At 34.7% G+C, this 27,992-nt stretch overlaps 2 protein-coding genes across 2 annotated transcripts; one reads left to right on the forward strand and one right to left on the reverse strand.

Moving 5' to 3' along the window:
- Window positions 1-13,378, forward strand: LOC131849868 (ATP-dependent RNA helicase DDX24-like). The gene is made up of 14 exons (XM_059200000.1): window positions 1-199; window positions 942-1,311; window positions 1,390-2,100; window positions 2,271-2,423; window positions 3,283-3,436; window positions 4,563-4,740; window positions 5,266-5,395; window positions 7,500-7,632; window positions 9,202-9,291; window positions 9,586-9,697; window positions 10,692-10,809; window positions 11,491-11,668; window positions 12,641-12,806; window positions 13,280-13,378. Exons 1-14 carry the CDS (start codon window positions 50-52, stop codon window positions 13,376-13,378), a joined length of 2,742 nt encoding a protein of 913 aa, XP_059055983.1. The 5' UTR covers window positions 1-49.
- A 651-nt stretch (window positions 13,379-14,029) lies between these two features.
- LOC131849698 (myrosinase 1-like) lies at window positions 14,030-26,806 on the reverse strand. The gene is given in 11 exon segments (XM_059199810.1): window positions 14,030-14,324; window positions 15,261-15,352; window positions 16,161-16,316; window positions 17,189-17,367; window positions 17,840-17,987; window positions 18,437-18,525; window positions 19,668-19,931; window positions 22,316-22,482; window positions 23,986-24,132; window positions 25,680-25,793; window positions 26,778-26,806. Coding segments are annotated over 11 exon segments (1,680 nt in total).
- Between the last annotated feature and the right edge of the window lie 1,186 nt (window positions 26,807-27,992).

Genomic DNA, 27,992 nt, shown 5'->3' on the forward strand with positions numbered 1-27,992 from the left:
TTCAAAAGGTTATGTTTTAGGTTATCTTTGTTTCAGTTGCTTTGGAAACATGAATAAAAATTATAAAAACATGAAATGGGATACAATTGCTTTGGATGGTTTTCCCATCTCTATGACAGACAATTTTCAAGGTTTCGTGGGCCTCGAAGAATGTACTAGTTACGGATTTGATAAGGAAACAAAAAACTGCATTAAAAAGGTAACATCACATGTCGCACTTTGTTTACTATATCCAAAAATATCTGCCGGTGTTTCTTGTTCACTTATCTTCACAGTTTGAAGTGGCAATGTTATAGGTCACAGATATTGAAACTACTTGAATAATTCTTGTTCTTAGGCAAAAGATTCAAACTTTAAAAAACTTAGAACCTATACAGAATAGTCATACACCCACTTAGAATTGTTACCCGTATGTAATTTTTTTTTATACTACCATGTTGGCAAACAAGCATACGGCCCATCTGATGGAAATGGGTACTGTAGCCTATGAACACACACACCAGGGGTGTCACATGTGCGTTACCGACCTCTAAGAAAGCCCTTCTTGAAAAATCCCATATTGTAGTTTCGTGAGAACATGCCACAATCGAAATGAGAGCATTATATTCGACTGAATTACTGGCTGGTGAAGGAAAGGGCAATAGAGAGCTAAATATTAATACCGCCTGCCACATTTGATTCAAATATACGTAAATTATTAAATAGTACATAGAAACCAACTTGACATGGTACATGGCTAACATTGTTGTTACCTTACTAAGCCCCCACTACGTCTCGCGCCACTATATGAAGTACCAAATCAAAGTTTTTAATATTTTTATTGTATTAATTTTTATTTAAATTTTGACATTCATTCATGACAATATCCCCTAAGTATAAAATGATTGATCAAAAAATCATAAAAAATAGTTTGCATACGGTCTATGGTTTGCTTTTTTCAGAAAAAAGGTAAGAAACGCAAGAATTTAAAGGTTGTGCTTGAAACACCAACAAAGCTGAGTGAAAGTGAAACACTTGAAGTACCAACAAAGAGAGTAAAATTAAGTCAAGGATTTACAGTTGAAAATTGTGATACAGTAACACCATCCTTATCAAATAAAACAAGAATCATAAATAGGGTTGACAACAGTAAAAAAGTTAAAATAAAACTTGGAGAAGATATTACTGAGGTTGTGTCCGATTTGACTCCTGAAGATATGTTGACTTGGGCTGAATTTAAACTCCCTGAACCTATATTGAAAGCACTTATGGAGTTGAACTTTAAAAAACCCACAAAAATCCAAGAGCTGACCTTGCCAGCAGCTATACATGGTATGTTATAAAAGATTTTTAATATATCTAAAATTTTAGGTTTCACAGAATAGTAAAATGGAGGGTATATTGTTACAGGTCGCAGAGATATCTTAGGTGCAGCTGAAACTGGGAGTGGCAAAACTCTTGCTTTTGGTCTGCCAATACTCACTGGTATTATGAAATTAAAGGAAAAAGCTGATGCTGGTTTAGATGTTTATGAAATACCATACAAAAAGACATCAGTGAAAAGAAAGAATGAAGTGAATAAAATATCTAAACATGACAAAAAAGATAAATGCAAGAGAAATAAAGAAATTAAAAAAGATAAAGAGTCATCTGAACATGGTTATGGAAGTGGTGATAGTGACAATGAAGATATCATTGAAGAGAATACTAATGCAAAAACAAAAAAAAGTATTAAAAATAAAAATAATCAAGCCAATAAGGCTACAAAAAAACAATCACCAAAAATAAATAAAAGAGATAAAAATGCAGCTAACGAATTTATAGAAGAGTTTGATGTGCCTATAAGAAAAAAACAAACATCTGATGAAGGCATAGATAGTGATGACAGTGATAATTATGTACATCTCTCCGAGATGCTTGACTCAGATGATTTAGCTGATTCAAGTGATAATGAATCTGTAAATGATGATACTCATACTGATAATAATGAAGTATCAGATGATGATGTGTCTGACAGTGATGTAGCGCTTAGTGAAGGTAGTAATGATGAGGAAGAAGGTAGTGAATTTTCAAATGATGGAGATTCTGAAGATGAAAGTGAAATGCACCAAAATGAAGAAGGTATTGATTTGTAATATTCAAATTTGTTTATACTTTTATTTTTATTTAATAAGAATACTTTCAGCTTGAAGTCATTAGTAATATTATTTTTTTATTTAACTGGAATGGTCATGGCAGTCGTGATGCTGGCTTCTGTTGAATTAACCTTGATTGATTTTAATTTGTTACAGGCATAGGTTGCGTGAAAGTCATAGACGATGTGGATATACCTGGACATATTGTCGTAAAAACTGGGAAGCCATTGTATGCTCTGATCTTAACACCCACAAGGGAGCTTGCTATACAGATCAGCAGGCATTTAATTGCAATATCTAAATATACAGGTAACAATTTCATCTTACTACATTATAGTGACTTGGACCTCAACTTAAAGACCCTAAGGAACTAAACACTACACAGTCATGCTCGCTATAAAGTTCAAACTTATGACGACGTGTTGGGCCGGGTCAATGTGCTCCATCTAGTACAGTTGAGTTCGATGATGGCTGACTCGTCTGTCATATTTGTGAACTTGTGCTTGTGAGGACTGGTCTGTTCAGATTACAAACACTGTTTAGACTTTTTGCTTTTGCAATAACATACTGGTCACTCTATTTTCCAAAATTTGAATTTAAAAATGAATCTATAATATTGTAAACATGTACAACATTTATTTGGAAAGATCATTAGTTCTTCCCATTTCTTCTGAATCATTCTGAACTCATGAAATATCATAAAGATATTTTAAATTTGAATTTGAGATTAAGTAAACATATTAGTTGTCTATTACTCATAACTTAAGGTCTGCATCGTTTGGGACTACATGACACTATGTGTTATTGCTTTGTTGTCATTTGTCCCAGGTTTATTATTATTTCTTCATTTTTACAGTTAATATCATTAATACCAATCATCAATAGTCCCAGAAACTTCTCTTAGGCTGTACTTTATTTTATCTATATATTTGTTGTGTATTGTATTTGGTTTGACTTAACTAATGTAATTGTATATCTGTTTTTATTTTTGTTCTTATTATTACAGTGCCTTGTTTGTGTGTGTCTTTAACGTGAATAATTTTTTTATCTATCTATCTATCTACTGTCTGCCTGCATCTGTAAAGTCGTCTGGCAACAGTAAGATCTTAGACAAAACCTTTTTGAATTTAGTGTTTTTCTAAAATCTACTTTATTATCTGCGACATAGGTATAAGAGTAGCAACAATAGTAGGTGGTTTAGCGCCGGTGAAACAGGAGAGGGTTCTGGCGCGGGGACCGGAGGTGGTGGTAGCGACACCTGGACGCCTGTGGGAGCTACTGCAGCAGGGGCAACAGCATCTACAGCAGTTGGACTGTGTCAAGTAAGTTAACAGTATTTTATAGTATCTGGCGGCCTAACGCTTGAATTCTTCCCTATACGCTGGAACCTGGTTCTTCCGGCCAGAAGCTCTTGGTTGCGATGGTAGCCATACACTTACATGAACTATCCCACTGAACTTTTTTTAATTGGATATCCCTGGACCTCACAAATATACTCGCCATCGACAGGGAATGCATCCCCACACGCTGGAACCTAACAGGTCTCGGACAGTTCGGTTTCAGAGGAGCTTCCTCCTGCGTACACTTAGATTGTGGAATGAACTACCTCCTGAGGTTATCTCACGAGACTATAGTATGCGGTTGTACAAGAAGGGTATATTAAGGTTTCTTAAGGGTCGGCAACGCGCACGTGACACCCCTGGTGTTTCAGGCGTCCATAGGCTACGGTATCCGTTTACCATCAGGTGGGCCGTATGCTTATAAAAAACAGAATGGTAACACATGAGTGACGTTACAGGCGTTACATGAAACGTTATATTGAATGAAAATTCATATTGTGGTTCCGGACTATATTAAACCTAGTATAGTTTTTTTTCGAACTATTCTAACGCTGTTGGACGTAGCTGGCCTTTACAGCTTCACCGGACGATAGAGAGCGAGTGCAGATGTCATTCCAAACCAGCGGAAGAACATATGGAGCGGCAGAAGGGCAACTCCCGCCTGACTATAGTCCGAGGGCACCGCTAGAGGTTTTCACCTCTACTCAGGCCGTCGTAATTTCGATCCCCGTTTGAATTGGACGCGGGATCGATCCCAGCCTAGTTTATGAATCAATGTTAATATGGGTTAAATAATTTGTTAATTCAATAATTATTATAACCTTGTTTGGGATATTGTAGTGGTCTAGCAGTCTAGCACACCGCTTTACGACCGACGGTCACGGGTTCGATTCCTCGCACGGCACAAACATTTGTATTCATGAGTATGATTGTTTGTATCGGTCTGGGTGTTTTCTATGTATAATATGTATGTATTTACAAAAAAAAAATATGAATATGTATCAGTTATCTAGTACCCATAACACAAGTTTAGTTTAACTTGGGTCTAGATGGCGCTGTGTGAATTGTCCTAAGATTATTTTTATTATTATGACATTGTTTTCTTTAGGTTCCTAGCTATTGACGAAACGGACCGTATGATAGAGCGTGGCCATTTCGAAGAACTGCAGCCTCTGCTGGAACGTTTGAACTCTGATGACACCAAGCGTAGCAGTCGTCAGAACTTTGTGTTTTCCGCTACACTTACCATGGTTCACGAGCTGCCTACGCATATGAAGGGGAAAAAGGTACTGATTTGGCGGCTCCTATAGTCTAGTGGTTTGTTCTAAACTGCTTTATTTGCGATAGTAGCGGGTTCGGTTCCTCGCACAGGACAAACATTTGTATTCATGAGTGTGATAGTTTGTATTGGTCTGGATGTTTCCTATATCTTATGGTTGTATCTATTATTTATATATTAAAAAAAAGTGTTTTCAAATCAAATTATTTATTAATGTAGGACATTTTAGCTGTTTAGATACGTCAATTGTTTTGTATTATATTATTCTTTGCCTACTGCTGGATGGTGGAGAAATTCTATATAGGTATAGATCCAATTGAGAAGAACTGGTAAGAAATACAACAGAATTTCTTTTTTAAAAATCCAGATTATTTACTTATATAGGTGTCTATGTCTAACATTAAATGAAAATCCCGTGAATGAACAACTATTGCCATGAACGCTCGCACGGCAATAGTTGTGTGTTGTTTTAAGTATTTATATCAGTTGTCTAGTACCCATAAAGTGAAATTACATTTTTTTTTATTACCAGGTAACAAAGAGAGGAAAAATTATAAATAGAAAGATAGAGAAGATGACGCCTCAGCAGAAGATCAAGAGACTAGTCGACATGTTGGGTATGACAGACCCCAAAGTCGTGGATATAACGGCACAAAATCTAGGTAAGTCTTTACATTTTATTTAAGAAAAGGTCATTTACGTAATATAGTAATGTATATATTATATATCTTAATCATTACATAGTATAAAACAAAGTCGCTGTCGATGTCGCTGTTTGTCCGTCCGTCCCTATGTATGCTTAAATCTTTAAAACTATGCAACGGATTTTGATGATTGATGATGGTTTTTTTAAATAGATAGTGTTTTAAGAGGAAGGTTTATATATATAATACATGTACACCCATGCCAAGCCGGGGTGAGTAGCTAGTAATATTATAAACGCGAAAGTTTGTAAGTATGGATGTTTGTTATTCTTTCACGCAAAAACTACTGAACGGATTTTGATGAAACTTTACAGTAATATAGCTTATGCATCAGAATAAAATATATGCTATATTTTTTATTGAAATTTAAATATTACAATTTAGCGCGGGGGAAACCGCGGCCACATCTTGTATAGTATATATCTTATACGTATATAAAATTCTCATGTCGCAATGTTAGTTACCATACTCCTTCGAAACGGCTTGACCGATTTTTATGAAATTTTATATTCATATTCAGGTCTGAGAATCGGCTATTAACTATTTTTCATACTCCTAAGTGATAAGGGTAAAAAGTAAGAGGTGGATAATCTCTTACTTTTTGTTTTCATTTTTTGTATTTTTTTTTATAAATAAAAAAAAATACAAAAAATACAAAAAATGAAAAAAAAATGTATGTTGCATTAAATAATACATAAAACCCAAAATTTTCACTCTTCGAGCATCAACCCCTATTTAGTTTATTGATTGAGCGTCAAACAACATGTTGTGTAAGGACAGCTAATAACATACGCCTAATCTCGTGCGAAAGTGTGAACACAAAAAAATATATAAAAAACAATCCATAACGATTGCGCTCGCTGGTTTTATTGCGCTAAATCGCGCATATTCCAAATCGCGTGAAAAAACTTGTCGTGTAAAGACAGCTAAAGATAAAAACCTAATCACGTGCGAAAGCGTGAAAACAAAAAATAGATAAAAACAGTCCCTAACGATGGTAACAATCTCTAACGATTACATTGGCTTTCCCGCGATTCTGATCGCGTGTGAAAGAACATGTGTAAAGGCAGCTAATGACATACGCCTAATCACGTGCGAAAGCGTAAACACAAAAATAGATAAAAACAATCCCTCACGATGCTTGCACTGGCTTTCCCGCACTAAATCGCACGCCCTTCTGATCGCCCGTGAAAGAACGTATCCCATCAAAAACATAAATGTGAAATGATAGCCGAGTTTAATATTATGATATATGCCTTGATTGTTGACTTCTACGACAAAAGAGGTGTGATCTAAATGGGTGCCAAGTTCAATGGTATGTCCTGAAATGTATTTATAACAATATAAATTATTATTTCTTCTTATAACTTAGGATAATATACTGTAGCCTAAGGTCTGACTTGGCCAGTTCTCATATACGAAATATACTGATTTCATTTTTTCCTTTATATTCACCTAATTACCTATCTGCATGCCAAATCTGAACTTCCTAGGTCATCTGGAAGTGGGTTATAATTTTGAACTATAGTTGATCAGTGATAAAAATGACGATATTTGGACGTTAATATCTAAATAACCGTTTGAGATATGTTTATGAAATTTGGAACACATATTTATCTCGCAAGTCTCAATATATGAACCAAATTTGACAAGTCAAAAGTGGCTCCAAATGGTTCGTGTAAATATACACACGGTGCTGCTCACCAGTTACTTGAAACTCGGCTTGACATGCTACCGCGTGTCTAGATCGTGTAAACGCATCTATAAACAAACAAACTGACAATTTATGTCTCGTCTTGATTTTACTATATTAAGTATAGTTGATGACCGCATTGAAAAATCTTACTTCTCACTTTGTTAATTACGTATATTATTTTTTAAATATGTTTTAGTGTACAATAATTCGAGGTAGACATTATATAACCCCTAGATTTATTTCAATTAAAGTGCCCACGAGTGATCACCAGGTCCCAACGTGTAAATTTACTTTTGTTGAGGGACCCACCGGTGGGCATGCGTTCTTAAACGTGTTAAAGATATTATATGTAAATATATGTTACAGGTACATCGGAAACTTTAACAGAGAGTCGAATAGCGTGCTCATTGGAACAGAAAGACGCCTATTTATACTACATAGCAAAAAACCACCCCGGAAGGACTATAGTGTTTTGCAATTCTATAGGCTGTGTAAGAAGGTACGAATTGTAATAGAAGTAGAAATAGAAATAATCTTTATTCAAATAAACTCATTACAAGCACTTTTGAATAGTCATATTTCGATTCTACCACTCATTCGGAATGCAGATTCATCACAAGTAGAATGAGCAAGAAACTTGTTTGTTGCTCTTTTTAATAGATGTTTTTTTATATAAATAATTACAGTATAACAAGTAAGAGGCATGCGATAATCAACATAGAAATCGCTACGCACTCATTATTAGTGTAATCAGATAATATTGACAGTGCTATGTATTTAAAATTTTTCTACAAAAACATTATTATCGGTAACGAATTCTTCAATTTTATAGTAAGCTTTTTTGCAAAGGAAGTGTTTTATTTGACATTTAAATCTTTTTTCTGGCAGATTTATAACAGACTCTGGTATTTTATTGTAAAACCTGACGCAATTGCCATAAAACGAATTACTAACTTTAGCCAAACGACATTTAGGTAAAATCAGTTTGTTATTGTTACGTAAGCTTTTATTAGTGCAATCACTAACTCTTTTGAAACTGTCTATATTCTTCCTGGCATTGAAATTTTATATATTCTTTATTGCGCTCAGAAAATACAGCAATAAACTAATAATTTTTCTGAATAATTCATACAGCGCCATCTAGTCCTAAGCTACGCCGAGCTTGTGTTAAGGGTACTAGACAACTGATACCTGTACTTAGATATTCATTTTTACAATTATATATTATACATAGAAAATTAGTCTGACCGTTAACAATTATACTCATGAATACAAATGTTTGTACCGTGCGAGGAATAGAACCCGCAATCATTGGAACTAAAGCGCTGTGCTAAACTAGACAACCGAGCTCGTCTAAAATAATTTAGACACAATGTAAGTAGATTAATGCCTGAAAGAGATCTCTTGACTGTAAGACCCAAAAAAAACAGTGGCAGAGATTGGTAATGAATGGGTAGTAATTATTTTTATCATTTACATTTGTTTTACAAAATCATATAAAACAATTATTGTATTATTAAATTAATATTACAAAAGCATATAAAATTGAAGAGTTCCTTAATGATAATAATGTTTTTGTAGAAAAACTTAAAATTAATAGCGCTGACAATATTAAATGATTGCACTAGGAATGAGTGCATAAAGGTTTCTATGTTGATTTTATTACTTGTCATTGTGAAATTATTAAAATAAAACATCTATTCAAAAGAGCAACACACAAGTGTCTTGCTCGTTCTTCTTGTAATGAGACAGCTTTCCGAACGAGTGGTAGATAAAAAACAAATTGTTATGACTATTCAAAAGTGCTTAAATTAAGTTTATTTGAATAAATGATTTTCTATTCTATTCTATTGTATTGTGACTCCGTTCCGAATGAGTGGTAGAATCAAAAATATGACTATTCAAAGTGCTTGCACTGAGTTTATTTGAATGAAGATTATTTCTACTTTAATTTATTATTACTACTCTAATTATTAATATAAAATGTAAATTAAATTTTAAAAATTATTTTCAGTGTACCGAATTAACAATTTTCTTTCTTTCTTTATTTCTGTAACTTTTTTTGCAGGTTGGCACAATTGTTCACTTTGCTGAGTTGTCCTTTACTGCCTCTCCATGCTAGTATGCCGCAAAGACAGCGCCTGAAGAATCTAGAACGGTAAGTAGAAACCTTTATGTTACCATCAATAATAACGTTGTTTTGCCATAATTTAAGTACTAATATCGCTATTGAAAATAGAAGTAGGATAGAAATTGAAGATTGTATGTACTTTTAATGCCAAATCATATAAAATTACAATAAAAAATATGTTAAAAAAATCATATAAAATTTAGGGGTGGTTCACCCTTATCATTGAGGGGTATGAAAATATGATGGCCGATTTTTAAACCTACCTGATATGCACACAAAATTGTATAAAAATTTTATATATTAGATATTTTCTGTGAACAGGTTCAGGGATGATCCGCACGGGGTGCTGGTGGCGACGGATGTGGCTGCTCGAGGGTTGGACATCCCCAATGTGGATCACGTCATACATTACCAAGTGCCAAAGACTGCTGAGGTAACTATCCACAATTTAATAGAACTTACATAAAAGGTAAGCAAATATTTAACGACCTTCGTAGTCTAACGGTTTAGTGCATCGTCCTGTTTTAGATGATACAGGTTTGATTCCTCGTACGCTAAGTATTTGTATCAATTGTTTAGTACCCATAATACAAGCTCTGCTTAGCTTGGGACTAGATGGCGTTGTGTTAAATGTCCAGGGACATAATAATAGTAATAAAAAACTCTTTATTATGTACACAGATGAAATAATAAAAAAATATAGTGAATAGTAAAATAATTACAAAAGGCAGTCTTCGCTAAAAGCAATCTCTTACCGACAATCTAGAAGAGAGGACTTATGTACATAGAATAGGGTAGGTGGCACACATAAGACACTATTTACTATACTACTAAATATACATACTTACATTAGTGATAATTATTATTATTATACGAAGGAGTGACAGCACTCCTTCCCTATGGTATTTCTTTTTAAATTTGCATAAAAAGTACATTTAATAAATAAAAAAAACTATATAAACTCTACCACGTATTTGGCACAATATCTTCTTATATATAAAATTCTCGTGTCACAGTTTTCGTTCCCATACTCCTCCGAAACGGCTTGACCGATTCTCATGAAATTTTATGAGCGTATTGAGTAGGTCTGAGAACCGGCCAACATCTATTTTTCATCCACATGTTAGTGGTTGATGATAGAAGAGTGAAAATTTAGGATTGTATGTAGTATCAAAAAAAAATAGAAACAAAATTTTGTCTAAAAAATAAAAAATATAATTTACGGGTGGACTACACCTAAAGTTTTTTTTTATTTTTTAGACAAAATTTTGTTTCTATTTTTTTTTGATACTACATACAATCCTAAATTTTCACTCTTCTATCATCAACCACTATTTTTTTATAGCGTTATTAATTTATATGGCAAAACAACGTTTGCCGGGACAGCTAGTATGGATATATTTTTTATATTACAAATGTTTGTTTAGAATTACGTACATCGCAGCGGACGGACGGCTCGTGCCAACAAGGAGGGTCTTACCATACTCATGATGGAGCCATCCGAGGCATACCTTTATGCGAAGTTGTGTAAAACGCTCAACAAAAGTAAGTCATTGTTTACGCTACAGTTCGGCCGTTCAGAGTTAAGTCAACATGTGACCAAATAACCTTGAAACAGCGCAGTTAGATGTGGTTTCACTTTTAAAAACTATTGTTTTTATATTTGTTAAAAAGTTAATCATTTTCACCCAAAGTTAATGTGTTCATTGTAAGTTGGAATCATTAATGTTTTCACTCGTTAATAAGGCAGATAAAATATATTTAATTTTTTTGCGTAAATTGTACGTCAGTTCTAAGTTACATCGCCCATTCGATCCTGACCTGTCAGAAACGCAAACTCTGAGCGGCCGAAATTTAATATTGAATTCGCTTACAATAGTTCCGTAAAGTAAACTAGATGTCGCTACCTCATTTATGTCGTAAGTTCTAAAACTCGGTGGCAAGATTTTTTTATTATATCATATCGATCCTCAGTCCAACTCTAAACGTTGATCGTGATTAAGACGCCCTGAACCTGAACCCTAGCGGTATCCGTCAGGCGGGAGTTGGTATTCAACCGCTCCATAAGTCCTTCCGCAGGTTTGGAGTGCCATATGCACTCGCCCCTAGCAGCCAACAGTACAAGCTCATACTACATCCCATAATTGTGAATATAACTAAACGTCTCCGTCTACCATATTCAGAGTAATGGTCGTGATGTTATACATTCGTATTATAATTATCCAGCATCCGAACTGCCAACGTTCCCGGTGCCCGCGCACGCTCTACCACCCCTCAAAGAGCTGATGACGACAGCGCGAGAGGTGGATGCTCTTCTGCTGAGGAGACGAAGAACTGCACAAGCGCAGGGCTGGCGAGACAAGCTGGCCAAGGAGATGGACATGATCATCGACGACGATGACCTGTATCCTTTTTATACAATTGCCGAAAAGCGTGTTTAAAATTAATAATAGTAATAATCTCAGGACAGTTAACACAGCGCCATCTAGTCCCAAGTTAAGCTAGTTAAAGCTTGTGGTACGGGTACTAGATAACTGAAAAATACATAGATATTGTCATATCAAATTTACACGGGAATCGAGACTACAGCCTGAGCCGAGGTTCGAACCCTTAGCGGTGTCCTCAGATTAAAGTCGTATCTGTTAAGCGGAAGTTGGCCTTCAGCCGCTCCATAAGTCCTTCCGCGGGTTTGGAGTGCCATCTGAACTCGCCCCCTATCGTCCGGTGAAGCTGTAAGGACCTGCTGCGGCCAACAACAATAGACTACATTAAAAAAGGGGGTAAAATATAGGTAATTTGAATGGCAAAGAAGCTCGATATTTTATTTATTAGAGTGACGGTATGTGTTTATTAATTAATGTTGACTGAACAAAGATTGAGTGCTTCTATGTTGATTATCGCATGCCTAATCCTTGTTAATATGTATTTTCTTAGAATAACATTTATTTAAAAGAGCGAAACAAGTTTCTAGCTCAATTTTCTTGTGATGAGGCCGCGTTCCTAATGAGTGGTAGAATAAAAAAATGTGATTAATCAAATAAAAAATCATTTATTCATGTAGGACATTTTAGCCGCTTATGAACGTCAAATATTTTACAGTATACTTTTATTTTTTTCTCTACCGTCCAGTTCGGTATATAGATCCAATTGAGAAGAACTGGCAAGAAACTCAATTGAATTACTTTTTTTTAAAAGCCACTTTATTTACAATGTATAGGTATTTATATAGGTGTCTATGTCTAACATTAAGTGAAAATCCCGTGCATAAACAACAATTGCCATGCATGCTCGTCATTCAGAAGTGCTTATATTAAGTTTATTTGAATAAAGTTTATTACTATTTCTATTTTTTAAGTCAACCTTAACTCGTACCCAGTCCCGTTCAAAACGTGGACCCTTCAATAGATAAAGCCTTGAAATCCAAGAAGAGGCAGCTGGCGTCGCTTCTCTCAAGGCCCATGTTTCCTCGAGGTTTCTCATTCAAGTACCCAACATTGAACGACCCAGCAATGTTTGCCAAAAGTGATGATAACGCGTTGCAGGTGAGAATATTCTGTTATTCTTAAACTAGCTATTACCCGTAACTTCGGCTAATCGTCGAGGAATTAAAAGAAATAAAGATTCTAAAATAAAAGTAACCTAAATTACTCCTTATAACATTTTATGAAAACCTGGTCCGATTTTGACGGGACTTTTACTCGCAGATAGCTAATGTTATAAGCAATAATTTTGGCGAGTTTTGTTTTACTTTTAACTTTGACAGGGTTTAGCCCTGACAGACACACATAAATTTATTTGCATATAATTTTTTTTTCATATACTAAATACATTTTAGTGAAAAGCTCTTAATATGAAATTACAAACAGACATTTCAATGTTATTTGTTTTATGTAAATGTTTGTGTCGTGCGAGGAATCGAACCCACGAATGTCGGAAGTAAGGCGATGGTCAATAGACCTATAGTCGAAATGTGCAGATTTCAGGAAGGAAGAACTTAATGTTAATATTATTTCAGGTAATGAAGAAAGCCATTCAATCGGGAGAACTGAAAAAAGAGAAAAGAAAAAGCAAAAACGCTCCGCTACTGAAACTTCAGAAAACTTTAAGGAAATAAATGTTATTTTTGAAAATACTGCGTTGTTTTTGGTACCGTTAAATTTAGGTATGACAATTCACACAACGCCATCTAGATTCAAGCTAGGCAGAGCTTGTGTTATGGGTACTAGACAACTGATCTAAAAATATATAGTTTTTTTTTTATAGATAGAAAACACCCAGATCGATACAATCATACTCACGAATACAAAAGTTTGTACCGTGTTCATGATTATGATTGTATCAGTCTGGCTGTTTTCTATGTATATATATATTTACAAAAAAAATCGTAATATTTATATCAGTTGTGTAGCACCTATAACACAAGCTCTGCTTACCGTGGCGCTGTGTTAGTTCTCCAGGGTTATTTATATCTTTTACTAGCTTTTGCCCGCGGCTTCGCTCGCGTTAATTTATCCCCTTAGGGATGGAATTTATCAAAATCCTTTCTTAGCGGATGCCTACGTCATAACATCTACCTGCATGCCAAATTTCAGTCCGATCCGTCCAGTGGTTTGGGCTGTGCGTTGATAGATCACTATGTCAGTCACCTTTGAGTTATATATTTATATCTTTTATTTGACTGACATCGTTTGTCCAACTAAAGATTAAGAGAAAAATACAGGTCATGCAATTACATACTTTATTAACTTACAATTAAAATTGTTTTTCACTCATTTTGTTTTTCCGCCATAAGAAGCTCGTAATCCGCTTCGAATTCCTTCTTTACAAGCGCTCTCTTCCTTGCTTTAGATCTATTGTACATATAGAAGCCAGCAATCAGTGCCAGTATAATCACAACCACTAATAATATTGACAGTATGTAAGTGGAACTACTGGTTCCGTTAACAGCTGCAATTACTCTTTGGTGCTTAATCAGTTCTGCGTAGAATTTCGCTGATTTCCTAGGCGTTCTAGTACGACGAGGATCCGTGAAATTGACTTCGTATAGGCCGAATTTAGCTCTGAAATTAAAATGTTTATTGATGTTAGAAACTAAAACTGTGCTGTGGGGTGAAAGGGGGTTAGTAGGTTAGTAATGTGCATTGATCTTTATGCTAGGAATGTACCATGTCAGGTTGACCTCCACGCGATTCCCCCTGGAAAACATCGTGATAAATACTTGGTGAGTTTGTCATCATGGGCTATCTGACCTGACCTTATGTTCGCCTTACCTTCCACTGGTGCCCCGCCAGAGTATACCGTTAGCACAGGCGGGGTATCATTCCATTATTATCAATTAATAAAAAGAAACAGTGTGCCATGGGGTGAAAGGGGGTTGTTAGTAAGTGTGACTAGTTCTTTGGGGAAGAGAAGGTAATTGTTAGTAATGTGGACTAATAACTCGATTGTTAGCACTGTACCATGTCAGGTTGATCTCCATGCGGTTGCCCCTGGAAAATATCGTGATAAATTCACGGTGAATTTACCAATTAAAATAAAATTTGGTACACACATAGTCAGAAAGAATATAGGCTACTTTTTAATGCGAAAAATTGGTTGTAAAGGCAGGTGATTGATTGTATGGAAATATTGTAATTTTCAGCTACATTTTTTTAAGTATTGTCAATTTAAGAGAACCATGAAACTTATTTTTTAAGCTTATGTATATTAAATATAAATAAATATGACATTCAAAGTATGTAAAAAAATCCCTTAAGGGGGTAAAATAAAATAGGGGATGAAAGTTTGTATGAAAATTCGTCATTTTTGAAGCCAGAACGATGAACATTCTTTTCTTTGGCTTTTTTGGGTTAGATATTATGGTTATTTTGGGTAATTATTTTTTTGGGTTGGATATTTTATATATATTTTTTGCTATCCAAGGTCCCTATACCACGCGGACGAAGTCGCGGGCATAGCTAGTCATCTATATAAAAAGAACAAAAATATCTACTCACTTGTAGCCGTCGGTCCACTCGTAGTTATCCATAAGGCTCCAGGCTGTGTAACCTATGACATTAACACCGTCCTCCTTAAAAGCCAATAGCATCTGTACATGAGGAAACGTAAAAAAAAATGTAAGTTTTATTTGAGAATCCCTTTATGGTCTAGCGGTTTAGTATATCGCTTTCGACAGTCTCGAGTTCGATACTTGCACGATACAAAACTTTGTATTTATCTATAATTTTTGTATCAGTCTGGGTGTTTTCTAAGTATCTAAGTATTTATATCAGTTGTCTATTAACCATAACAGAAGCTCCGCTTAGCTTGGGACTAGATGGCGCTGTGAATTGTCTTTCGTTCTTATTAATATTATCCTAACTGACTTGACTTCAGCATACCGTGCCATATAATAATAATATCAACTCTCAGAACAATTTACGCTGCGCCATCTAGTGCCAAGTGTTATGTATACTAAATAATACTTACCTGTGTTATGTGTACTAAATAATACTTAAATACATTTTTTAAATGTATATACATAATACACATAGAAAACACCCAGGCAACATACTCATGAGGGGGGAAAGAGGATTGTTAGTAATGTGGAGTAATTACGCCATTGCTAGCAATGTACCATGTTAGGTTGACCTCCACGCGGTTCCCCCTTGAAACCATCGTGATAAATTCTTAGTGAATTTGTTACAATGGGCTAACTAACCTGACCTCATGTTCATCTTATCATCCTCCACTGGTGCCAGCGTAATCCGTTAGCGCAGGCGAGTGCACCATTTCATTATCATATACAAAAAAACATACTCATGAATACAAATGTATCATCTGAGGAATAGAACCCGCAACCACCGGAAAAAAGGCCGTGCGCTTAACCACTAAACCAACAAGACCGTCATACATACCTGGTTAATATAATCCTCATGATATTTCAGTCTATCGTCATCATGTGTGTAGTTTACACCTTCTGTGCTGTAACCGTTTTCAGTCACCAGTATTTTTATATCTCCATACTCCTTCTTGATCCATTGTAGCAGATAACGAAACCCTACTGGGTATACCTGAAGATATTAATCATACTACAACATTCAGTAAGACGATAGACAAATAATATTAAAGACAAACATTAATCTATTCTCAATTTGACCACAGACTAACAATAAACAAAATAGTATAGATGCATGTGTGTTCTTTCTTTGATTAGATGGATTTTTCATGCATAATTTAAAAAAAAATTGTATTCTGCACTCCTCTATATAAACTACTAGCTGTACCCGCGACTTCGTCCTCGTAAATTAGTGACCTTGACCAAATAATGAAAAAAAAATTTTAATAATCTCATAAAAGCCAAATAAAAAAGTTTCATCGTGTTAGCTTTAAAAATTACGATTCTTCCATACAACCTTACATCTCTCCTTTCAACCCCTTATATTACAATATTTTTTTCACATTAAAAAGTAGCCTATGTCCTTTCTAAGTGTCTAGATGATCTGTGTATCAAATTTCATTTAAATCGGTTGAGTAGTTTTGGTGTGAAAGCGTGCCAGACAGACAGAGTTACTTTTGTATTTATAATGTTAGTAAGAATGAGTACGCTAAATTTCAGCCCGCGTAATTTTCTTAAAAAGGGGTACAATGTTTTTGCTTGACGTTTTAATATATATGATGAAAGAAAGAAAATATATTTTTTTAAATACAGAATAATAAAGAAATATAATATTATATTTTTAAATTTTATTAATTAAAAGTTTGCACGTCAATTTTTAATAATCATAGCAAGTAATTCTACTGTATATTGTAGTTTGACTTGAAATACCTTTATCGCCATGGGTACTAGACAACTGATATAAATACTCAAATATATTTTGTAGATACTATATGCACATTTAAGTTGTGTATGTAACATAATAATTCATTTCTAGTAGGTACTAACCGCAAGCCATCCGTTACCAGCCATGGTCCAATCGTGACCTGTCACCAAAGTGTAGTTATATTCTCCATCGCCGAACAAAGAAGAACCCTCTTCCTTGGAGAAGGAAGGCTTCTCGCTGCCGTCGATTGAGCGGATCAATCTGCTAGTATAATGATTTAAACCGAAGAAATCGAAGGTTCCTGGATAAGAATGAGATAATTTTTTAAAAAAGGATTTTGATAAATTGAACCCCATGGGGATAAAATAAGGGATGATGCAGGATGTAAATGTATTAGTTTGAACCATTGGGAACTGATACTCAATGGAACGAATAACTTTAGACGAACGAAATAATTTTTAGTTCTTTAGGCTACGTTTATTTTAGAAAAATAAAGTTAAATTCTACGTGGACGAAATCGCGGGAACTAGTATATATGTATATAAATATTATAGGAAGGCTGTAAAAAATTCGACCGTTATGGAGTCTATACTCATATTGCTACACGTGTTTCGCATTTGAAGAAAGTATCGTTGGCATTGAATGGAGTTCAAATATAAATTAGAAGCTTTGTTAATTAACCGTTCCAATGATATTGGTTTCCGCTGTATTGCGTAGTGTTAGTTTGAAAGGTGGACCGGCAGCTGTTATACATACAACTTTATATTACTGACCTCTCACTAGGTCAATCTCATGTTTAGTGAATGGAGGCAATCTTGACCTGGGATACCCTTGTTTCTCGCTGTTTATTGCTACAATCCTCTCCACTTCTGGCGGCCAGCCTCCTTCTTTGGAGAATATCGGGTGACTGTACCTTCCCACCTGGAAAGATTCAACTAAGAGTCTATCTTATATATAAAATTTTCGTGTCACAATGTTAGTTACCATACTCCTCCGAAACGGCTTGATCGATTTTTATGAAATTTTATATGCATATTCAGTAGGTCTGAGAATCGGCTACTATCTATTTTTCATACCCCTAAGTGATAAGAGATATGCCTAAATATATATTTTTTATTTTAGCAAAGCGATGCGTGTTATAAACTGCTAACCGAGCTACTAACTGCTAACATAGCTTACGTACTCGTAGTATGGTATAATCGGTAGAAACATATGATACAAAGAAATTCTCTCGGTTAAATTGAAGATTTAGTGCTAAGAATATTAAGATATTTATTATCCCATTCATACGTAGGTACTATATATACATATATACTACTATACTATATATATATATATATATATATATAGGTACATATAATTGTACTTACCGTGTTCTGCATTGCTACATATGTCGCGTACAAATCACCGTCACTGAAAGCTTCCAGCCATGCCAAGTGATTTACAATTGATATCATTCCTGTTGAATAGATAAATAACTTATACACTTTATAAAAATGACAAACTGAATTAAACATTCTACAACTTTATAAATAAAATATATGTATTTTAAAGTCTTTTTTTATACTACTACAGTGACAAGTATATGACCCATCTGATGGTAAATGGTTACCGTAGCCTAAAGACGCTTACCCCGCCCAAGGGTAAACGGCCGGGCTCCAAAGCCTCCAGTCGAGAGAGCGGGCCGAGCAGGTTGGATACCGTCCAATAAGGGTGGCTCCATCAAAAGCCGTCCGAGGTGGATGGTAGCATGGGCGCCTCAGATTGCCGCAAGGGCCTGAGATGTGACCGCGGGGGCGGTCGCATCTTCAATAAAAGCCCGAGATGGTGCGGAAGCTCCTTCTCAAGAGTGGTGGGGCGGACTCCCAAAATAAAAGCGACGGGGCTCGCAAACTAAAGCGAGCCGACGCCGCCGGAGTTGCGGTGAACCGACATTCGATTCCGCGACTCCGGCTATAGGCGCTTCGTCGGGATATCTTGGAGTTTTTAGTGAGTAGGAGTCACACAGTACACGCTAGCTTCTAAAAAAATATCTAGAATGTTAAAAAACCTACCATAAGGTTGGCAACCCTGAAATCAATCAACTCATGCAAGTGCGCGTCTATCGAAAGGAACGGGGAATTTCTAGTCGCTTGTTTTTAATCACTGTATTTTAGTTGAGTTAAATAATTAGGTAGGCCCCTAAGTACATAGATTTAGCCCAGGCTCCCACAAATTCACGACTCTCTTGCAAAAAAGTATCAACAATCTACTTAAAAAATGACGATACTTTCACCCACTCTTTCAACCCCTTACAACCCTGTTTTCGCATTCAAAAGTAGCCTATGTCCTTTCTTAGGGTCTAGACTAACACTGTACCAAATTTCATTTAAATCGGTTCAGTAGTTTTTACATTAATGCGAGACAGACAGACAGAGTTACTTTCGCAATTATAATATTAGTAAGGAAGGATTTTCTTTAGTAAACTAATCGCCTTAGAGTTGCACTCTCTAAGGTTGGCTGGTAGAGAATGCTATTAGCATTAAGCCCGGCTATTGTATAAAAATTTCAATAAAGTTTAAATAAATAAATTAATTAAAAGACAGTTATAAGAATACTGACCATGGTACTTTGGACGGAATACCTCATCATACAGTCTATAGACCTTAGCGTGAGCAATTAGCAGATTCTTATTGCACATATAACTTCCTATATCATGGAGGGTCTTCAGCATAGGCGCGTGTCGACCACTACCATACCCGAGGTCACAGATCATAATAGGCTCGTTGATTGTAATCCATATTTTTACTCTGTCAGCAAATAAGGTAAACACCACTCTTGCGTATTCGGTTAGCCAGTCAGCTACGTGGGGACTGGCCCAACCTCCTGGAATATAATCAAGATTTTAATTACCTTTCTAAATACGGTTGTGTGTTTATGCTCTAATTACAACCATATCACACACAGCCAGAGGATGCAAAAAGAATGTAGTTATTTATAAGTTAGTTAGTTATTTTTATACTTTCATGTTTAATATATCTTATATATAAGACTAGCTGTCACGGCAAAAGTTGTTTTGCCTTAAAATAAAAAAAAATTTAGGGGTGGACTACCTCTAACATTTAGGGGGATGAAAAATAGATGTTGGCCGATTCTCAGACCTACTCAATACGCTCATAAAATTTCATGAGAATCGGTCAAGCCGTTTCGGAGGAGTATGGGAACGAAAACTGTGACACGAGAATTTTATATATAAGATTAACCGGGTTAAGACAAATAAAGATATTTACCTCTCTCGCCGTTTAAATACCTTTATTTGCCAATAAATTATTCGTGTTAAGACTCTGCTAATAATATAAATAATGTATATTAAACATGAAAGTAGAAAAATAACTATAAGTAGTCTTAGGGTTGTCACAGTACGTCCAGTGGGTAAGGCGTTACCTTACCCATTATTATAATAGTAAACAAATATCATTGGAGAACTCAGACAGCCCTATTTAGTCTAAAAGTAAAATTTTAATGTCAAATAATGCCTTAAACAATTATGATAAAAGTTAACATTGAGAACTCACAGCGAGCCGTTTAGTCCAAAACTAAGTGGAGTTTTGACTATAGGTACTAGATATAAATAATTTTTCTTATATAGGAATTCACCCAGAGCAATTCAAAAAGATATCTGCAATACATATGTTTGTATTGTGTTATAATTTATCTTTTTGGAATACAGGAATAGTAAACAAGCTGTAGGCACACCGGATAAAAAACCAGTCAAAATCTAGTATATAACGGTATAAGTAGAAAGACTTCCAGGAAACTTAGATCTAGAATCTTGGACCCGTAATTCGTTCCTCGAATCGTTGGCATACCTGATTGGTAGCTATGGGACACAGTCACCTAGATACATAAAATAATAATTGCATTTAATAATGTCTAGTAAGACAAATTCAATATTGTCTACTAGGACTGCTGTATCTAAACTGTGTAACCTTACATTTTCCTACTTTTATTTAGTATATAAGATCATTATTTCTATGTACACATTGTCAGTTTATCATCATCTGTAATATACATCGTCTCGACCAGCAACATCTTATTATTCACCCGCAACAGTAGCCTATAGATATGATCCATATATTGACATTAACAACTATTGCGACAAAATGGCAATGACATTCTTCAGATGTTGTTTTAATACAATGCAATTATGTATAGCATATTAACATACTACATCCGGCATTCCATGGATTATTCGTGTTAAGACTGCCTTCCTGCATTCCATGGATGTAGTATGTTAATATGCTATACATAATTACATTGTATTAAAACAACATCTGAAGAATGTCGTTACCATTTTGTCGTAATGCAGTGATTATACCTTTAAAGAAACGAATACTATAAATATAAAAGATTTGTTTATTCGTCATCGATAAACTTAAATTATACTAAATTGATTTTAAAAATACATTCTCAAACTTATACAGTTTTTTTCGGACTACTCTAATGCTGTTGGCCGCAGCTGGCCTTTACAGCTTCAGGACAATAGGGGGCGAGTGCAGATGGCACTCCAACCACGCGGAAGGACTTTTTGAACGGCTGAAGGCCAACTCCCGCCTGACGGATACGACATTAATCTGAGGAAACCGCTAGGGGTTCGAACCTCGGCTCAAGCCGTCGTAATTTCGATCCCCGTTTGAATTGGACAGGGGATCGATAGGAGGGGAATTATATATACATATGTCTTAACGTTGGAAGAACCAGCAACGCACGAGATATAACAAAGGTTTATGATAACTATGCTTGTGGCTTATGACAAGAGCTGCAGATGTTTGCTATGAGGTGGTAATCTACCACAACCGTGGTAGAATATTAATGTGAGCGCTTAAAACAGCGCCTAGAATTCGAAGAGCCTTCACATCTATTTTTTATCGAACTATTCTAACGCTGTTGGAAGTAGCTGGCCTTTTCAGCTTCAGAGAATGATAGGGGGCGAGTGCAGATGGCTCTCCAAACACGCGGAAGGACTTATGGAGCTGAAGGCCAACTCCTGCCTGACGGATACGATTTTAGTCTGAGAACACCGCTAGGAGTTCGAACATCATCTCATACAGTCGTAATTTCGTTTCTCGTTTGAATTAGAAGGGGGCTAGATCCGCACTTCTACCACGTGGAACTAGCTAGATTGAGATCTAGATTTAGTTTCGAAGATTGTTCACCATAAACAAAGGTGTATACAGGAATTTCAAATAGTTTTATTAAAAAGTTGTTACCAAGATTTTGGAGATTTTGCGGCATATCCCAATGGTAGATTGTGACAGCTGGTTCTATACCTTTCTCGAGTAAGGAATCGATTAGTTCATTGTAGTATCGCTTGCCGTCTTCACTAATGTGGTTAGGGAAACCAGTCGGTAGTAGACGAGGCCATGATATTGAAAATCTGGAATGAAAAATAATAGTTCATTTCAGAATCCTTATTCTGTTTCGGGATTCTAAACTTAACCAGGCGGCAGTGGGAGCAAAAAGAAAATGACTTTAGATCTAATAGAATCCCAAAAGTTTAAAATTTTAGGTGGCATAGGTCTATTTATAGTTAATACTAGCTTTATCCGCGTCTTCGTCCGCGTGAAATTCAACTTTATTTTTCTAAAATAAAAGTAGCCTAAGTTACTCCTTATTACATCAGCAACCAGCCAATAAAAGTCCCGTTAAAATCGGTCCAGCCGTTTCAGATATTAGTAAGAATAAACAGATAGACAGACAGAGAAAAATCGTAAAAAATGTTATTTTGGTGTATGTACTGTATTTATATTAATATGAGTGTAGTAAAAATGGTTGTTTCAATATTACAAACAGACACTCCAATTTTATTTATATGTATAGATTCTACCGGAATTTAATTTTTAACTGTATTTTTCTACTATTGATCACTTTTCTGAAAATTGTTTTATGTTATATCTGTATCTTTAAATGTAAAGTGTATAAAAATGTAACACAGCTGGTATCGAGTCACAACGCGAGCTTCAAGGCGTTGCCCGGGGGTCCCCACCAATATGCTGCCCACCTTTTAGAAGAAAGACTATAGGCCGAAAGCAGTGTACCGGCGCTACACGTGGCAGACAGTCATCACCAATTCCGTGACCACGATTTATATTTTATTATATTATCCCTACTAACATTATAAATCCGAAAGTAACTCTGTCTGTCTGTCTGTCTCGTTTTCACGTCAAAACTACTGAACCGATTTAAAAAAAATTTGGTACACAGATAGTCTAGACCCTGAGAAAGGATACTGCTACTTTTTAATGCCAAAAAAGGGTTGTAAGAGCTTAAAAGGGGGGATGAAACGTTGTATGGAAGATCGTCATTTTGAAGCTAGAAGCTTGAAACTTATTTTTGAGGCTATTGATTAAATATAAATAAATAAGACTGAAAGTTTGTAAAAATGTTACTCTTATGTTTGTATGGAAAGTCGTTAATTTTATTTGCCTTTTTTGAGTTATATTATTGAACATATTTTCTGTGGTCAAGGTCACTATACACGCGGACGAAGTGGCGGGCACCGCTAGTTATTACATATGTATGTTATTCTATAAGGTATTTATAATATGGTCATTAGTAACTTGAATTAAATAAATCAAGCAAATCAACTAAATATGTAAATAAAACAAGCTCATACAATGAATAAGTGAGATATTTATCTTCCCTTGATAATTATATTTTAAACTAGCTTTTGCCTGCAGCTTTGCTCGCGTTAATTTATCCCCTTAGGGGTAGAATTAATCAAAATCCTTTCTTAGCGGATGCTTACGTCATAACATCTACCTGCATGCCAAATTTCAGCCCAAACCGTCCAGTGGTTTGGGCTGTGCATTGATAGATCACTATGTCAGTCACCTTTTATATATATTTAGATTAGTATTAAGAATTTAAGATACTTAACCTATAAAAATGTACACCAAGTTCTGTAAGCATTTCGAGGTCTCGCCTCCACTGGTGGTACGAGTCGCAAGCGATGTCTCCAGAACTACCATCTGATATAAGGTAGCTTTTCTCATGTGTTATCTTGTCCCATATGCTGACTCCTTATCTGGAAGGCAATCAGTTTTATTAACCAAAGCAGAGTTATGAATCATAAAACACATAGTCTCGTACACACACACATAGAAATAAGAATCACTGACTAATCTGACGCTATAATCGAAACATAGCTTATAAAACAAGCTGCTTTGCATCTGCAATAGGAAAGGACTGAGATGAAACGAACGGAAGGACTATGGAGATTTTGGTATGAAAAATAGTAGGTATAGGTGTTCTATTATCAGATATATTTATTTATTTAAACTTTAATGCACAAATACAGTATATAAATGTACATATGGCGAACTTAACACCTAAATATCATTTGGCTAAAATTAGTAATTAGTCGTCTGTTATAAATCTGCCAGAAGAAAGATTTAAATGTCAAATAAAACAGTTCCTTTGCAAAAAAGCTTACTATAAAATTGAAGAATTCGTTAACGATCATCGAATCTATCATTATAATGTTTTTATAGAAAAACTTTAAATCCATAGCACTGACAATATTATCTGATTACACTAATAATGAGTGCGTAGTGATTTCTATGTTGATTATCGCATGCCTCTTACTTGTTATACTGTAATTATTTATATAAAAAAACATCTATTAAAAGAGCTATAAAAAGAGCAACACACAAGTTTCTTGCTCATTCTTCTTGTGATGAATCTGCATTCCGAATGAGTGGTAGAATCAAAATATGACTATTCAAAAGTGCTTGTAATGAGTTTATTTGAATAAAGATTATTTCTATTTCTAAGGAGAGGCAAACTGAGAAGTTAATAAGCGGCTCATTATAGTTTACAAACATTTACGTAGTAACTTTAGAATAATACATATTATTAGACATACATATTTACATACGACACTTAAATAAATATAATATATATATATATATATATATTTACATCATAAATATAACATAAATATGTAATCTAAGTATGTATTACTTGGTTTACATATTTAGACATAGGAAAATTATCCATGTAAGAGGTAGAAAATAAGTTAAATAGAGCGCAAAAGAAAGAGATAAACAAGGAGAATCAGAAATTTTATTATGATTTTTTTTTTATCATTGCGTAGAAAATTAACCTGTGATTTAGCTTTGAAATGAGATTTATTTTTAATAGATTCAATGTCAAGAGGCAGCGCATTCCAGTGTTTAATTGCCTGAATGGCGAAGGAACAAGAAATGAAAGAACCTATTGTGCCTATATACACAAAATATCATAAGAATTGGCCAAGCCCTTACAGAGAATTATAGTAAAGTAATATTGTTACATGAGAATTTTATATATATAAAATTATCACTTGCTATATATAAAAAATTCTCTTTATATATATAAAATTCTGGTGTCGTGTATAGATAGACTAGACTAGACTAGACTTTCTCTGATACAATCAGAGAATCACGCGACTTGACGTTAAAAGAATTTATTATATTTTTTTTTATTCATTGGAGCTGCATTGAAAAATATTAAATGAAACGCAGACACGGGTCAGATAGTAACCTCAATAAAATACCCCTTAACTTACTGTGTTTAACTTAACTTACTGACTTACCGCTAATATTCCAAGCACCTTCCACTTGGTAAGCTGCCGTGGCTGCTCCAAACTTAAAGTCCGGAGGGAAAGTTGGGTAACTGGAGCACAGACTCAATGTAATCAACGCACTGTAACCGATGAAAAACATCTGTAGGTTATACGACCTCGGTGGTCTAGCCGTTAACCTAACCGCTTTATTTCTAATGGTCGCGGGTTCGATTTCTCGCACGGTGCAATGATTCAAACTCTATAATGATTAGGCGGATTTGAATAGAATAGAATTGATTTCAAATCTTTATTCAAATAAACTTAATATAAGCCCTTTTGAATAGTTACATTTTTTATTCTAACAATCATAAAAAAATCTTATATACTAGGAGAGGATTATAGGACAGATCTGGGTTATTATAAATTTGTTAATCTTTGGGTCCGTCCATTTATCACGTGATCTTTTTTAGTATCTTTTAACCCCCCCCCCCCCCCCCCCCCCCTTCCGCCTTTTTAGCCGAGTTTTATATTATGATATATGCCTTGATTGTTGACTTCTACGACAAAAGAGGTGAGATCTAAATGGATGCAAAATTCAATGGTCTGTACTGAAATGTATTTATAACAATATAAAATATCATTTCTTCTTAAAACTTAGGATAATATACTGTAACCTAAGGTCTGACTTGGCCAATTCTCATATACCAATTATATGAAAACTAACCAAGTAGCCAATTTTGATCTACAGTTGATCAGTGATAAAAATAACGATATTTGGACGTTAATATCTAAATAACCGTTTGAGATATGTTTTGTCAAATTTGACAGGTTTATGTGAAAGAGTTTTTGAGTTATGAGGGGGCCAAAAGTGGCTCCAAATGGTTCATGTAAATATACACACGGTGCTTCTCGCCAGTTCTCTTACTTGAAACTCGGCTTGACAGGCTACCGCGTGTCTAGATATTATGTTATCTGTGTCCATACTCACAAACTTTCGTGTTTATTACTCTTTCACGTAAATACTACTAAACGCATTTTGATGAAACTTTACAGTATTTTATTTTGAAATTAACATTATACATTTATTTATTATTTTTATAATTATTATACAATCATTTACTTACCTTAACACAATGAATTCAATATAGCACATTATTATAAATGCAGATAAATCTTTAATATCACTGTCTTATATATTTTATATCAAGTATTGAATAGACAACACTTACCTACGTTTATAATTACATTTAATTATTATAAATACATTTCTACATTTCTTAGATTCATATTTTCTATAAGTTCTTCATTGACTCATCCAGTATTACTCAGTCTAATCATAAAAAAAGGTTAACACAATATTTTCCTTATAATTTCTTATTTAAAACAGAAATAAGAAAGTATAATGTTAAAAACAATGAACTGTCTTTTCTTAGGATCTAGACTATCTATGTACCAAACATTCAGCAGTTTTGGCGTGAAAGCGAGTCAGACAGACAGAGTTACTTTCGCATTTATAATATTAGTACGGCCTCGATGGTCTAGTAGTTTAATATACTGCCTTACTTCCGATGGTCGCGGGTTCGGTTCCTCGCAGCGGCAGAAACATTTGTATTTATTAGTATGATTGTTTGTATCTGGGTGTTTTCTATGTATAATATTTATGTATTTACGAATAAAAAAATCTATGTATTTGTATCAGTTATCTAGTACTTATAACACAAGGTTTAGCTAGCTTAACGTGGGTCTAGATGGCGCTGTGTGCATTGTCCTGAGATTATTATTATATTATTATATGTGGTTAGTTAATAAATAAATGAAAATATTAAACATGTATATTATAAAATATGAATACAATAATGAAATAGTGTTTGAACAGTTGAAATGGATGATATTTGGACATTTATTTCCGTAACAGATGTATTCCATTATCAGTATATAAATACTTTACTTGTATTTATTAGGTTGTGTCAATCGTATCTAGAAATGAGTGGAATATGTGATATATTACCAAGTTTTTATTCAAAAGTCAAAGTAATCAGAACGAAATGTCTGTTTAATCTATGGTAAGTTGTTATACGATTATCTAAGTTCACTTTGTATTCAAGAACATTATTTGTTACCATGCTTATGAAATTGAAGAGTAAATTACGTTCGGGTGACGAGGTTTTTAAAAGACAAAGAAAGTTCAATTATCTTATTTATTTTATTCTAGTTATAATAGTGAATCTCGATTGATTCGACTTATATCATCATCATCATCATCATCATAATATAAGCCCAGAAGACGTTCACTACTGGATATAGGCCTCACCCAAAGATTTCCAGTACGATGGGTCCTG

The sequence above is a fragment of the Achroia grisella genome, unplaced genomic scaffold (genome assembly GCF_030625045.1).
Source record: "Achroia grisella isolate CSIRO2021 unplaced genomic scaffold, CSIRO_AGI_Agris_v1 utg660, whole genome shotgun sequence".
Lineage (NCBI taxonomy): Eukaryota > Metazoa > Arthropoda > Insecta > Lepidoptera > Pyralidae > Achroia > Achroia grisella.